General features: G+C 35.0%; 1 protein-coding gene across 1 annotated transcript in view; it reads left to right on the forward strand.

Annotated features, from left to right (window-relative positions):
• Positions 1-5,327, forward strand: part of LOC127631857 (beta-1,3-glucosyltransferase-like) — an 87,475-nt gene extending 82,148 nt beyond the window's left edge. The window contains exons 12-15 of the mRNA XM_052110235.1: positions 3,271-3,370; positions 3,445-3,564; positions 3,733-3,877; positions 4,840-5,327. Of these exons, the coding sequence (XP_051966195.1) occupies positions 3,271-3,370; positions 3,445-3,564; positions 3,733-3,877; positions 4,840-4,995 (521 nt within the window). The 3' untranslated portion in view covers positions 4,996-5,327. The remainder of the gene's footprint in view (positions 1-3,270; positions 3,371-3,444; positions 3,565-3,732; positions 3,878-4,839) is intronic.
• The last annotated feature ends 10,252 nt before the right edge of the window (positions 5,328-15,579 follow it).

The following is a 15,579-nucleotide window of genomic DNA, read 5'->3' on the forward strand; positions in this document are numbered from 1 at the left end:
TAAGCAAGAGTGAACAGTACCACTTATTACATAGCTTTCTGAAATGCTTGATTCTGATTAGACAATGACGCCATCTAGTAGTCTGATATTGCTCTATAACAACCGCACATCAATGTATTAGACTGCTCATCTGGGTATCTAAGCCATCTTTCCTGCTTCTTTCCTGCTTGCTGGCCATGTATTTGTTAATTTGGCAAATAGTTTTTTTATAGGCTAAATTATAGGCAGTCAGATGATCATTTTCACAAAATAAACACAAACAAAACTCTGTTGCAAACCAGAGGTGGATTTCAGCAGTTCAGCGATTACATGACACATAATTACATAATGTCAATGCAAATAAATATTTTATGCCCATGTAGTTATTTATTTCATTAGTAGCCATGCATTAAGCAGGATAATGTACTGTCAGCCAGTTGTTATCACAAAATAAATACAATGCTTCGCATTGGGGTCTTGATCACCATGTCTGGGTTTATTTTGTGACAACACTGGCTGACTGTACATTATCCTTTATATCTTAATTTTGCACTATTTAGGTCTCTAATTGACTCTTCTAATAATTGATTTTCTGCATCAAATAATCTGCATACTCCTCTGTGCAGATGAATCTGATGGTTTGAGGTATTTAAATTATTTTCAGTGATCATATCAGACTGAATCTGACTAGCTACATCCAAGGAACTTTTCCACCATTGGGCAGAACCGTTATCGTTGTGGAACCATACCATTTCACACTGATCCAGGCTTGTTTGCATAGTTACAGTTCTTTATCCTGAGTATGGTTAAAATGAAAATTCCTGAAAAAGTTTGAAAATTCCAGACCGGGAACAGTTTGTTATACTGTACTGAACCATGATCAAGTGGAAATACCGGAGCCATTACTTTCTGTGCTCTGGTCAGATGGTGGAAAAGCGCTTCAAGAGTCACTTTCTTAAGAAGAAATTCCAAAACGTATAACCGGGAAAAAAAGTTGTCTTAGCAAGTAAGTAGCATAAGGTTCATCTGGACCTTCTTTTCTTTCTTTATAAACATGCAATTTCATGCCAAATCAAACCCATTTTGTTCATTTTTCATGAAAAATGAAAGGAAAATCCTTTAATAAAGGGAAAACCTTTAATATTGCCACTTACTGTATACTTAAGGTATAGTTTGTAATGTTGTTGTACACTCAGGATGTCGTGAATTTATTACGTATACAAGGTTTGCTCATATATCATGTCACACCTCAGCTGGTGTCCTTGTAAAGAACAGTTTAACTCAGTAGTGAAATAGTTGAAGCCTATCCTAGCCGCCACTCTACAGGGGCATGTGATATGTGTTATGAAGAGGTTCCTGTGCTCCCTGTGAAGTCTTGCTGCAGCACATCCTGTTCTGTCCTTTTCCCTCAGACTCCATTGTCTTTTGATACTTGCATTCTTCTATGTATACAGTGCCTTCGGGGTCTTCCCATTCTCTTTTATTTTCTTTCTTAGTAGAACTTCTGTATTCAATATCTCTATTCAATATCATTGTGTGATTGTTTGCTAATGAAAAGATTTCTCTCAGATACTTGGAGATGTCACATCATGTCTGTGGTACTGGGGTTTCGAGTTGAGGTGGAGGGGGGGTGTGTGAGGGGATGCCATTCCCCTTGTTGCAAGAAATACCAAAAAGCATCCCCCTTGTAAAACCACCATCCCCTTTAGAGCAATTGTGTCATGTATTAGTAATAAATGTCATATTTAATTGTAATGTGTTTGATATATAACAGAATTTGAATAAGAGTGATTAGCCGGTCAGAATTAGATTTCGACGTTTGAGGTTGCCAGATTTCTTTAGGTGAAATCCCACAATCAGATCTGGACACTTGTACAGTTTGGATATATGCTGCCAGGGTGATGCTTTAGTCCCGCAATCTGGCAACCTTGAGCATGCAAGCTCTCTCCCCAATGCAAAACAAATGCTTGTAACACTGTAAACACTGTAAAATAAAACTTATGCCACAAGTTTTCAAATGTTTCATACACTTTCATACATGGTCAAGTAGTATTTTGGAGTAGAAAAAATCTGCAGTCAGCAGTGGGCGAGCTACCTAGAAAAAAAACTTCTAACTTTCATGATCATAATGTGGATTCTTTTCATAAAATTAATCGTAAAATACAATAACAGATGGTAACAGGTGCATATTATGGCCATGTGTCCTAAGGGTCAATGATGCTCATTTTTGTCCAGAAAAATACATGAAAAATGTAATTCACACAAACCACAGTCATATTTATATTTTTCAATCAGATATGTACACTTGTACTTGAAAGACAGTAAAATAGTGTTTTGTCAGTATTTAGTTTGCTGAGATAAACATTGGTACCGAGACTATTTATGGATAGATTGGCCACTTCTATTAAAATTAATGGGAGAAATCCTTTCAGAATTTTCAAGGCATATTAAGTATTTCACTTTTAATCAGCGTCCCTTTTCTCTGTTCTGTGGCCATCTTGGTGACACCCATCGGCAGTTACAGTAGTTCCAGTCATCAGTTATCTACTAAAATGACTATTAAGGTTATTATAGTTTTAAATGTTTTATTGTTATTTATTTATTTAATTTGTCTATTTAATTTAGTTTCCTTTTGTGTCACCTTTCACTTAATGAATTTAGTTCAGTGTGTTGTGTTTTTATTTTAGTTTTACTTTTTAAGTTCTTGTGCCCAGTACAAAATGTATTCAGGGGGCCCCCACCAGTCAATCCCACCAACGTGTGCTAACCCAACGGCTTTCCCTCTTGCGCACTCTCTCCTTATTTATATCTGCGTCTCCCACTGAACGCTCTCTAAAACGTTTAGATGGCATTACGCCGTCATGGCTACTAAGTTGATGAAATACAGCTTTACTAAATGGTTAGTAAGCACTTGTACATAATATATTATGTACAATAATATATATATTATTATTATTATTATTATTATTTTATTTTTTATTTGTATTTTTTTAAGAATAGGAGGGGCAAGTCGGAAAACAATTTTTGTGCTGTCGATGGAGCTTAACTTGTATTGATCCTGGAAAATTCCTTGAAATGGTATAAAATACCATGTATCGAAAGCTAAAAAGAAAAGAAAAACAGTTTTGTGTTTTTGTAAGAATGGCAGGACTAGCATTACTTTATCATAAACGTGATTGGCTCTTTTAACTATGAGGCGGAACTACAGACACCATATTGAGTGTGATGATTTTTCCCTTTTTTTGGGCCATCTCCTACCCCAATGATTTCTCTGCTTTTATCCACTTAAAGGTCACTGTGGAAAAACATTTGCTATCTTGAGGAGATTTCTAAGCAGTGCGGTGCCAAAGACGGATTGGCTGTTAATTGTGGATGATGATACTCTTATAAGGTAAGTGTCAGGTAAGCTGTCTATTATATCAATTAACACATTAATGGGTGGCGTAATGTGTTTGGTTTTCCCAGCTTGCCCAGACTGCAGGCCTTGCTGAGCTGTTATGACTCCAGTGAGGCAGTGTGTCTGGGAGAGCGCTATGGTTATGGACTAGGCCAGGGAGGCTACAGTTACATCACTGGTGGTGGAGGGTGAGTGTCTACAAATTGTGCTTTTTCCATTATTTTTAGTTTCCCCAATATTTAAATTCACATGTGAGAGAAATATACATATTGTGCTTGAACTGTGTTTTTAAATATACTACTGTACATTGGAGCGGTCAATGATTACTGTAGTAAGTTGTGCTGTGTATTATATAGGATGGTGTTTAGTCGAGACGCTGTGGTCCAGTTATTGGCCAGCGGCTGTAAGTGTTACAGTAACGACGCCCCCGATGACATGGTTTTAGGCATGTGTCTTAATGCTCTACGAGTCCCTGTTACACACAGTCCACTCTTCCACCAGGTAAACATACTATTGTTTTTAAAGCTATTTATAATGACACTTATTCTAACTCAAGCTCTACCCCTAAAAGAAACTATCTTGCCATTTCAGAAATACAAATCTCACTTTGCATAAATCTGACTGGGGTGAATCTAATGCAGTAACAATAATTTAAGTAAACTGATGGGCAAACTTTTTTTTAGCAATTTTGTCCCCCAAAGTATAACTACGTCAGAAGCACACACACACAAATACATGTGCACAAACTACTTTAGTATTTCAAGAGCAGCCCCGTCTTACTGCCAGCTCACAGTGTTGTCCCGCTGTGATTTGTCCAGTAATCAAAAGAGACAAAAAGGGCAGGCAGCACCGCATGCACCCCACCACCATAACAATTTGTTTTCCTGTCAGTCTTTATATTTCATTTTGTTGTGTGTCTTGGATAAGGTTAGCCATTATGCCATGGTTATGTCATTGCTCAAACCTTACTTTTGTTTGAACTTCACAGTAATTTACTTCGATTTACTTTTCTTTTTAACATTTGAAGGTGACCATTTTAGAAGTGTTCCAATATAGTACAGTCAATACAGATTTTTCTGTAACTGCTCTTCCCAAATACCTTAAATCATTTAAATCCAAGATCTTTACATATGGAAAGTTGTGTGGACAACGTTGTCCAGACGGTTCATTCTGATTTATTTCTGAAATACAATGAATTGCTTAGAATGTTGTTTTTATATCAACTAAGTTTCCTCATTGTCCTGTAAGAGACAGTCATCCTAAAATGTGAATATGTATCATTTTTCTTTGTAATGTATGTCAACAGCATGGTTGAGTCACAAAAGGTCTCAGTTTAATTATTACAGCATTGATATACAGTATATACTGGGTATACCAAATAAGAAGATATTAGTCATTGGAGTTTTATTTTTTTATAGCATAAATAATCAGATCAGTGTCTTTGTTTATTTTCATACTCTCAGGCCCGTCCAGAAGATTATGCAAAGGAGTTTTTGGTCCACCAGACCCCAGTTTCCTTCCACAAACACTGGAACTTGGACCCAATTGCAGTCTTTAACAAGTGGTTGAAGGACAAAAACACAGATGGACAACAAAACGGCACTAAAGAGGAATTATAGTGTGTGCATGTGTGTATGTGTGTGTTCTGGTCTGGCACATGGGCAAATGTTACCATTGATCTCCATTCTTGTATCTTGTTTTTTTTATATTGTGAATATTGTACAAACATGAATGGTCTGTATGAATGTCTCGTTTACTGTGTTTTGCCAAGTGTTGCATGTCTCAGATGGAAGTATGTTGGAAAATAAATCTGTCTGTTTTTTTTTTCAACACTTGTTTAAAAAAAAAATAAAAAGTAAATCATGTGTAATTTAACTTTGAAATGTATTATAAACTTTTTCCTATTGCCTTAAATGAGTGGTTGCAGAGTCCTGTTTTCATTATTACGAGCAAAATCGACTGCATTTCGCAACATAATGTGTTGGGTGGTCATTTTAGGTCCATAAAGCTACAACTGATCTTTAAAAACATTGTATCAACTGGTATACTGTAAAGAGCAGAATTGGTTATAATTAGCTAGAATATTAAAATGATATAGTACACCAAAGCACAAGCCTCAAGAGATTTCTATTTTAGTCTATGACATTTCTAGATCGAAGTGGTTGTTTCCATGGAAATGAGAGTCTTACTTAGCCTTTATAAAATATGGTTCACTATGATAAATGTAAAATGAAATTGAAAGGTGAAACGTGGAATTTGTTTGCCACTAAGCACCAAAGTGAATTGCACAAATAACTGGTTCCAGATTGGTTTCCCAATCACTCCTCCTTCCATTGTTTGGAACAACAAGTAGGTCCAGCCCAAATTCACATTGTTGTTTAAACCCAAATTATTATACCACTCAAACAATCAGAGCCATATGATGAATTCACTACAGTGTTTGCACTCTTGGTGGAAGTTATCTGACATTGACTTGTTATAAACACCATGATACAACAACACAAGATGTTCTCGTTATCACTACTAAATAAAAATTGAGAGACCAGGAATGTTTTAATTAAAATGAATTATTCATTTTTAAAATGTTTGGTGATGAATAAAACATCACAAGATGAGGCATCTTGTCCCAGCTTGTCTGCTCAACAATTTATCAGAGCTATGTACTCCTCAAAAAGAACCTACTGAATTTAAATCTGCACCAAATCGATGGCAAAGTCTTGCCAATATTCTTGCTGTTTGCTTCAATGTAAGATGCTAACCAGCAAGTTTGGGGCTGTGTCTGAGCCCTGTAAAATGAGAGAAGAAAACTCCAATGCTCAGTTTAAACTCAAAAGATGGTGGGTAGCTCTAAGTCACCTGATCAATTGTAAATGAGGAGAAAGAAAATGGATTTTCAAGGATGATCTCCAGGGTGGAAGAGGACTCTAAATTATGTTATAAAAAGCATAATAAATGTTTGAATTTTTAGGCCCATTAATGAAAGAGAAGGGTAAAGATTTTCATGGCATTTTATATTCTGGATGTTTCAACAGATTTCAAACATTTTAGTTTTTATTTTGTCAGTGTAAGCATACTTAAAAGTGTCACATGATTTGAATATATTGGCTATGCAACTTACAGAAGTGTCATTATGAAACTATTTCAGCTCTGAAATCTGATTGGAAGAGTCTATGTACAGACAGCTGAAAGTTGCACGCCAGTTTTCACAATTTTATTCACAATAAAAATCCATTTTATTAGTAAATTATCCCAAATCATGATTGCACCATTTGCTAAAGGAAAGACAGTTTTCCCAATCTACTCTATGTACAGGTGTATCTAAGGTGGTGGCGTAGTGGACTAAAGCACAAAACTGTTAATCAGAAGGTCGCTGGTTTGATCCCCACAGATCGAACCAGCGTCCTTGAGCAAGGCACTTAACTCCAGATTGTCCCTGTAATAAATGCACTGTAAGTCACTTTGGATAAAAGCATCTGCCAAATGTATAAATATAAATGTATTTTTTTTTTAACAGTAGTTAATGCACTATTACTAACATTAACAAATAATTAATGATTGTATTTTTATTAACATTAACAAAGATAAATAAATGCTGTAAAAATGTATGATTTATTGTTCGTTCATCATACCTAAATTAACTAATGTTAAACAATGAAACCCTATTGTAGAGTGAAAACTATTAATGTTAATTTAAGGAAATAGAGGTTACAGTGAGGAACTTACAATGGAAATGAATGGGGTCAGTACATGAACACATAAATATGCACCATTTCAATAATATTTCTAGTATAATACACATTCTTTGTGTTAACTTGTTTTTAGTCTGATAAAATTGCTTACTAGCCTTATTGTGTAAATATATATCCAGTGCTGAGAATACAGAGTTTAGTCATGCCAACAAAGTTGTAACATAAAAATATAACTTTACACAGATATAGTAATATGCGATTTTAACACATTAAAATCATGTTAACACACATTTTAACATTTACAGATTGGCCCCATTCACTTCCATAAATGCCTCACTGTAACCTCAGTTTTTGCTTTTTTAAATAAGAAGGGATGAGCCAAACTCATTTTGTGTGGTATTCAACAAATGCTTTCGATTACCCTGAATATTCCTTTAATCAATAAGTTACAGAGGCCATGCTATAATGTGAATATTGTCACGGTTGAACAGTGGCATAGTCAAGAGTAATTAGAGGATCACCCAGAATATTAGAGATTATTCTTTGACTTCAAATATATATTTATAATATAGTTTAGAAAATGTATAAATTCTGATTTCTCAAATTTTGTAACAAAAACAAAAAATATAATAATTGAGCAAAAACTTGGCCCATCCATTTTTATTGAGGCCCACCCAAAAGTAATTTCCTGGCTATGCCCTTGTGGCTGAAGAACATTCAACCCGTTCGGCTGTGACTATATTCACAATATAGCACAGCCTTATTTCTTGAATAAAACTGTTATCTCAAAAATACATATTATTGGACACATTTATTAATTTTTTTGTTAAACCTTTAAATGGCATTCTTGCACTAGAAGACACAGTGTAGTAAATGACAGTTTGTTGTATGTTGCTATGAAATAAAATCAACAGTTATCTACAGGTGATGTGCAGCAAAGCGCAGTGAAGAGGTCATAGCTGTGTTTCATCATTATTAAAGCACAACTATAGATCAATCATCTAGGACCAGAGCTATCCATTGAATAATTTAGAATATTATCAAAAAGACGATTAACGAGTGAAAAACCATCCATTATGTCCCCACACATAGAGATCTGCAGGATAGAGATTTTGGGTGGTCAAGTCAAGTCATTTTTATTTGTATAGTGCCTTTCACAACACGCATCATTTCAAAGCAGCTTTACCGGAAATCATACATTAACAGAAGATAAAACTGTGATGTCTTAAGAGTCATCATTGTGTGGTTTGATCAAATATGATTTTGAATTGTGTTTAAAAATAACTAATTAAATAATAATTGTATTTAGAAACCCAGTGAGCAAGCCGAAGGCGACTTTGGCAAGGAACACAAAACTCCATAAGATGTTGATTAATGGAGAAAAATATAATTAGGAGAAATCAGACTCACTGGGGCCAGTTCCCCTCTGGCTAACATCATGAATATAATGCAAATATAACTTATGTATAGTGTAAGTCATTTTAACTTGACCCTATAAGAAATCATCTTGCAACCATTTAGTGATGCCCAAACAACCACCTAGCAATGCCCTAGTAATCACCCAAAACATCCTGACATTGCATACATTTTAACAAGTGTCATTGACCTAAAATAGGTCAAAAATAAACCACACATATACTGCAGTAACAAGAGGATTAAAGTGTGTCTGGACGGTCTCCAGCAGGATTTAACAGAGTGGCCGCTGAAGAACCCCAAATACTGCCTGTTAAGTTTTTACTGTGTAGGAACTGTAACTCTAAGATAAATATTTTACTGTATGTGGGTGTTTTTACCATTTTCTTTCTACTTTGTTCACTGTAAATACATATTTTGTCTTTCAATGCAAGCACACAATTTACATGATTTCGCATGAATTGCTTACTGTATTATGTTCCAAAGTTAAAAATGTATAGGGGTTGATCTTAAAAACCTGAGTAAGTTGTTGTGGTCGTATTGTTTTAACTAAATCTTATAGAAAGTGAGTAATGGGTATTTGTGTTTTACAACATGTATGTGCGACAACTCATGGTCATTGTTGTAAAAAAAGCACACAGCAGTTAGTGAGGATGAACAGACTCCATAGCAACCACACAAGAAGATGAGACTGATGCACAACTTAGTTAAATTAGGTGGCCAAATGCTCTCTCTCTCTCTCTCTCTCTCTCTCAATTTTCAATTTTTAATTTTAAAGTACTTTATTGGCATGAATGTGTTTACATACAATATTGCCAAAGCATTAATACACAAAACAGATAATGACAAGACAAATAATAATAATAATTAAAATAATAACAATAAATATAGAATTAAAATAAGATAAATTAAAAGTATAATGACAATATACACTATACAATATAAAATAAAATAAGCCTTTAACACCACATTATTTCATAAATATTTTATTATATGAACAATGCCAATAAAACCATTGCTGGGTGTTCATATACAAAAATAGGTCTTTGTTGTGTTTTTAGTTCACTCATTAGGCTACACAGAAGAAAATAAAAGTATTATGACTGAAGTAAGCTACATTAAGGCAGTAATTGGTTTCTGAGGAGGTGCATCTGAAAAATGAATTTAGCTGCAACTGATGCATGATAGTCCTCCCCCAGTAACTCCAGCATCTGATCTGTTCCTGCCAAACTGGAAAACTGTGGCATGAGGTTTGAGAGTATTTCTCTCTCACAGTGAAGGAGAAAGTGTGTCTCTGTCTCGACCTCACCCGTGTCACAGTGAGCACAGACTCTCTCTCTCTCTCTCTCTCTCTCTCTCTCTCTCTCTCTCTCTCTCTCTCTCTCTCAAACTTTTGCGCATATTACCTCTAAAATGCATTCCCATCTTGTCGTGAACGCACTCTGAAGCTCCAGACGCTTTCGCGCGCTTGAGGGTGCGTCAACGGTTGCGCGTTCATTCACAGAGTAATGCGCTTCAGTTTGTCTTTTAACCATTAACGATGAGATTCGTTAAGTGTGTTGAGTCCGCTTTTGCATTGGATTTACTTTTGACATGTCTATTTTTTACGACATCAACGATCAAAGGTATGTTATAAATATTTCATAAATATTGTATTATATGATCAATGCCAATAAAACCATTGCTGGGTGTTCATATACAAAAATAGGTCTTCGTTGTGTTTTTAGTTCACTCTTGCATGCGGACTATATAGCTGCCGTTAATAATATTTTAATATTTCGCTGTAGTATCAGAATCAGAATGAGCTTTATTACCTAGTGTTCTCACATACACAAGGAATTTTTTATTAATTTGATAGGAGAAACAAAGTGCACATAGAACATTACAGTGAGACACAGAATATAAAACAAGGTAAGAGTATAAACAGACAATCAAGAAATAGGACACATAACAGAATTGCATATGCACAGGTCCAAGTGGTAATGTAGGGGTATGTACATTTATGGAATTAAATTTACACATGTACACGAGATGTGTATTTACATTATTGCACTATGGTTGCGTCCTGAGGCAGTTTAATTGTTCATGAGGAAAATTGCCTTGGGGTTAAAGGTGTTCTTGTGACTGGATGTCCTGGTGCTGAGTGCTCTGTAGCGCCGGCCAGAGGGCAACAGTTCAAAGAGGGAGTATTTGTCATATAACCTGTTCATGAAGGTCTAATTGTTTTAAAGAGTTGTCATTTAAACAAATGAACATGCATTCATTAGGCAACACTGAAGACTCTTTTTGGTAACACTTTATTTTACGTAGTCCTTGATACAGAGTAATTACTTAGTTAATTACTTAGTAATAAACGTTGTAATTACATGTACCAAAATGTAATTAACATGTAACTAAGTTATGGTACAGCCTGTACTTACAGATTGTAATTACACACATGTAATAGGCAGCTACTGTTACACATATGTAACAAGCCGAGTCTGTTACATACGTGTTACAAATATGTAACAAGCCGAGTCTGTTACATACGTGTTACAAACTTGGTACACTGTAATTATGTAAGAAAGTACTTAGTACCACACAAGGTAACAAGAAGTACTTAAATATATTAGGCTACTAAGGTCTGCAGTTACATATGGCAAATGTGTACGTTTTGTAGCATTACATGTATGTAACATAAAATAAAGTGAATCAAGATTGTACTTAAGTGGACTTCATGTGTATCTGCATACCTTATCCATCTTAAATAACCCACTAGTTCACCGCTAAAATACATGCATTAGCTTCTTTATTACATTAAAATTACAGAATATTACACAGGTATAAGCTACGTAAAATAAAGTGTATCAAGACTGTACTTAAGTGGACTTCATGTGTATCTACATACCTTGTCCATATGTACCTTAGTTTGAATTAACTCACTAGTTTACAGCTTAAATACATGCATTAGCTTCCTAATTACATTGCAACTACAGAATATTACACAGGTATAAGCTACGTAAAATAAAGTGTATCAAGACTGTACTTAAGTGGACTTCATGTGTATCTACATACCTTGTCCATATGTACCTTAGTTTGAATTAACTCTCTAGTTCACAGCTTAAATACATGCATTAGCTTCCTAATTACACTGCAACTACAGAATATTACACAGGTATAAGCTACGTAAAATAAAGTGTATCAAGACTGTACTTAAGTGGACTTCATTTCTATCTTACCTTATTCATATGTGCCTTAGTTTGGGTAAACTCACTAGTTCACAGCATAAATACATGCATTAGCTTCTTAATTACATTGCAACTACAGAATATTACACAGGTATAAGCTACGTAAAATAAAGTGTATCAAGACTGTACTTAAGTGGACTTCATGTGTATCTACATACCTTGTCCATATGTACCTTAGTTTGAATTAACTCTCTAGTTCACAACTTAAATACATGCATTAGCTTCCTAATTACATTGCAACTACAGAATATTACACAGGTATAAGCTACGTAAAATAAAGTGTATCAAGACTGTACTTAAGTGGACTTCATGTGTATCTACATACCTTGTCCATATGTACCTTAGTTTGGGTAAACTCACTAGTTCACAGCATAAATACAAGCAGTAGCTTCCCAACTACATTACAATTACAGAATACTGTATTTTAACTCAATAGTGTAGAGTTGAATTGATGTGGTTACACTTTCCATCCACCTGCCTGCACACAAAAGGTGACATTATCAAAATGACAAGTCAAATTGTAAATTTATTTTTCCCCTTCAAATACAACATATAATTAGCAATGTAATTAGGAAGCTAATGCATGTATTTAAGCTGTGAACTAGAGAGTTAATTCAAACTAAGTTACATATGGACAAGGTATGTAGATACACATGAAGTCCACTTAAGTACAGTCTTGATACACTTTATTTTACGTAGCTTATACCTTTGTAATTTTCTGTAATTGTAATGTAATAAAGAAGCTAATGCATGTATTTAAGCTGTGAACTAGTGAGTTAATTCAAACTAAGGTACATATGGACAAGGTATGTAGATACACATGAAGTCCACTTAAGTACAGTCTTGATACACTTTATTTTACGTAGCTTATACCTGTGTAGTTTTCTGTAATTGTAATGTAATAAAGAAGCTAATGCATGTATTTAAGCTGTGAACTAGTGAGTTAATTCAAACTAAGGTACATATGGACAAGGTATGTAGATACACATGAAGTCCACTTAAGTACAGTCTTGATACACTTTATTTTATGTAGCTTATACCTGTGTAATTTTAATGTAATAAAGAAGCTAATTAGGGCTGGGATAAACGATAATTTTTTAAACGATTAATCTAACGATTCATTTTTCCAGTCCGATTCGATTTCGATTAGATTATCTACCCATGAATTGACTAATAGCAATTTATACATGTTGATTTACATATCTGAATGAAAAAAAACATTAATTCCTTAACATTGCAATATATGTTTATTGCTCTTAAAATTCCAAAATAAAAGACTATACAAGTGCAAAGTAATGCATTCTTAGTCAGAGTTAGCATTCAATAAAACCTTGAAGCCTTGAAAACACATAGGCCTAGCTTACTGAAAAAGTGCATCTTGTAATTCTTCTTTCAGATTAAAATAACAACTTAATGTCTAGCATTCAATAAAAAAATAATGGTCACCCAAAATACTTGTTTAGAGCAATTGAAAGAATACAGTAACCAATGTAAACTTGAGGGCTTTAAGCTAATACAGAAAGTGCTTTTCCAACAAAAAATAAATAATGAAAATAAACATTCAGAATTCAACATTTATGGGCCTAGCTTACTGAAAAAAAGCATCACATGCAAATAACAACTTACACTTTCCTTTCACCTTAAGAATAGTGTGTGTGTGTGTGCGTGCGTGCGCGCGCGCGCCGGGTGGCGCCTCTTCAGGTGCTGGTGCATTGCCGTGGTGCTAGAATGGAAGGCCATCTCCATTTTGCAAAGACGACATATCACGGAATTGTTTACTTTTAAATGAAATAATTCCCATACTTTTGAGGAGCGAGTGCGTGCCGCCTTGTACTTCTGATAGTCTGAGGAGCTACTCGTGTTGCTACTACGCTCCGGCGCCGCCATCTTTGTTTTGGGTCTGACGAATCGACGCTCATATTTTGCGTCGACGTATTTTTTGCGTCGACGTCATCGCGTTGTCCCAGCCCTAAAGCTAATGCATGTATTTAAGCTGTAAACTAGTGAGTTAATTCAAACTAAGTTACATATGGACAAGGTATGTAGATACACATGAAGTCCACTTAAGTACAGTCTTGATACACTTTATTTACGTAGCTTATACCTGTGTAATTTTCTGTAATTTTAATGTAATAAAGAAGCTAATGCATGTATTTTAGCAGTGAACTAGTGGGTTATTTAAGATGGATAAGGTATGTAGATACACATGAATTGCACTCAAGTACAATCTTGATACACTTTATTTTATGTTACATACATGTAATGCTACAAAACTTACACATTTGCCATGTGTAACTGCAGACCTTAGTAGCCTAATATATTTAAGTACTTCTTGTTACCTTGTGTGGTACTAAGTACTTTCTTACATAATTACAGTGTACCAAGTTTGTAACACGTATGTAACAGACTCGGCTTGTTACATATGTGTAACAGTAGCTGCCTATTACATGTGTGTAATTACAATCTGTAAGTACAGGCTGTACCATAACTTAGTTACATGTTAATTACATTTTGGTACATGTAATTACGACGTTTATTACTAAGTAATTAACTAAGTAATTACTCTGTATCAAGGACTACGTAAAATAAAGTGTTACCCTCTTTTTTTTAAACAAGTCAAGGTTTGTAATTGATGTGTTATTGCTCACAAAAAAGTGTTATCATGATTTGATTGCTTCATAAATTGGTAAAACTTTACAATAAGTGTCTGTTTGTTGCATTGCATTAGGTATCATGGAATTAATGAACAGTATGATATATCTTTAGAGTATTTAATAATCTGTCTTATATCTATCTATCTATGTTTTTTATAAGATGTTGATCAAGTAGCCTACTTACAGAATATGTATATATTCTTGTTTTGAAAGTTTAGTGAAATAATGTGGAATATGAAAGTGCAAGATGCTGCCTTTTCTTGTTGTTGGCTTCAGATGGTATAATGTTTTACAGCAGGGCTCTTCAACTACTTTCTTGCCGGGGCCGCCAGATTATCCAGATGAAAACTTGGCGGGGGCCAATTTTGTTTTTCCGTATTTATTTTAGCTAACACTTTCATTGCAAGTAACATGTTACTTAAAATGTTTCATACTACAGTACATTTATTCATATAAAAAAAAGCCCTCTCACAATATCAAACCACATATGAAAACAATGGTCATATAAAAATGTCATGTTTACTTAAAAATGTATTTAAATTAAATTGATATTTTTGGGGGAAAAAAGATAAAATGTCTATTCTTCCATTTGTTCTATAAAATATCATCCTGTTCAGTGAGGAAAAAATGAGTCCTGCAATTATTGTGACTTTGCATGCAATAGCCAATGCAGGAGCCTGATTTTTGTGTAGGTAATCATTGGCAAAAGAACAACAAACTGAGATGATGCTGTTTGTGATTGAGAGGGCTGACTCACAGCTGTTTAGAACCAAATATAATCAGGATATTTGCAGGTTCAGTTCTCTTACGAGAGGTTCTCTCGTATTGCGTAAGCTAGCTTACGCTACGGGAAAGATTCATCTTTTCTGAGATATTGAAGCCAAAAAATTATCCTTAATTTTGTATCCATTGTCAACGCAGTGCGGCAGCTGCAGACCTTGAGCGGGCTAGCTAGCGAGCTCATTGGTTGCTCTGCGGCAACTGCTGCAGCCTATAGACGAGCTTGGGCGAACTCGCATCCAATGAGAGGCGTCCGCGTGCTCACTGCATCAAAGCCCGCCAAAAAGGGCATGACTAGAGTGCATATAAGCGTAGTTCGTAGGCTGGAACCCTGATTTTCATCGCTTCAGCGAAGCTCTTCGCATCACTGAACCGGAAGCCGCGTCGCCGTTCGAGGGGCATCAAGCAAGCGTGGACAGCGCTCGAAGAAGCCGGCTGTC

Source organism: Xyrauchen texanus, chromosome 38 (assembly GCF_025860055.1).
Source record: "Xyrauchen texanus isolate HMW12.3.18 chromosome 38, RBS_HiC_50CHRs, whole genome shotgun sequence".
Taxonomy (NCBI): Eukaryota; Metazoa; Chordata; class Actinopteri; order Cypriniformes; family Catostomidae; genus Xyrauchen; species Xyrauchen texanus.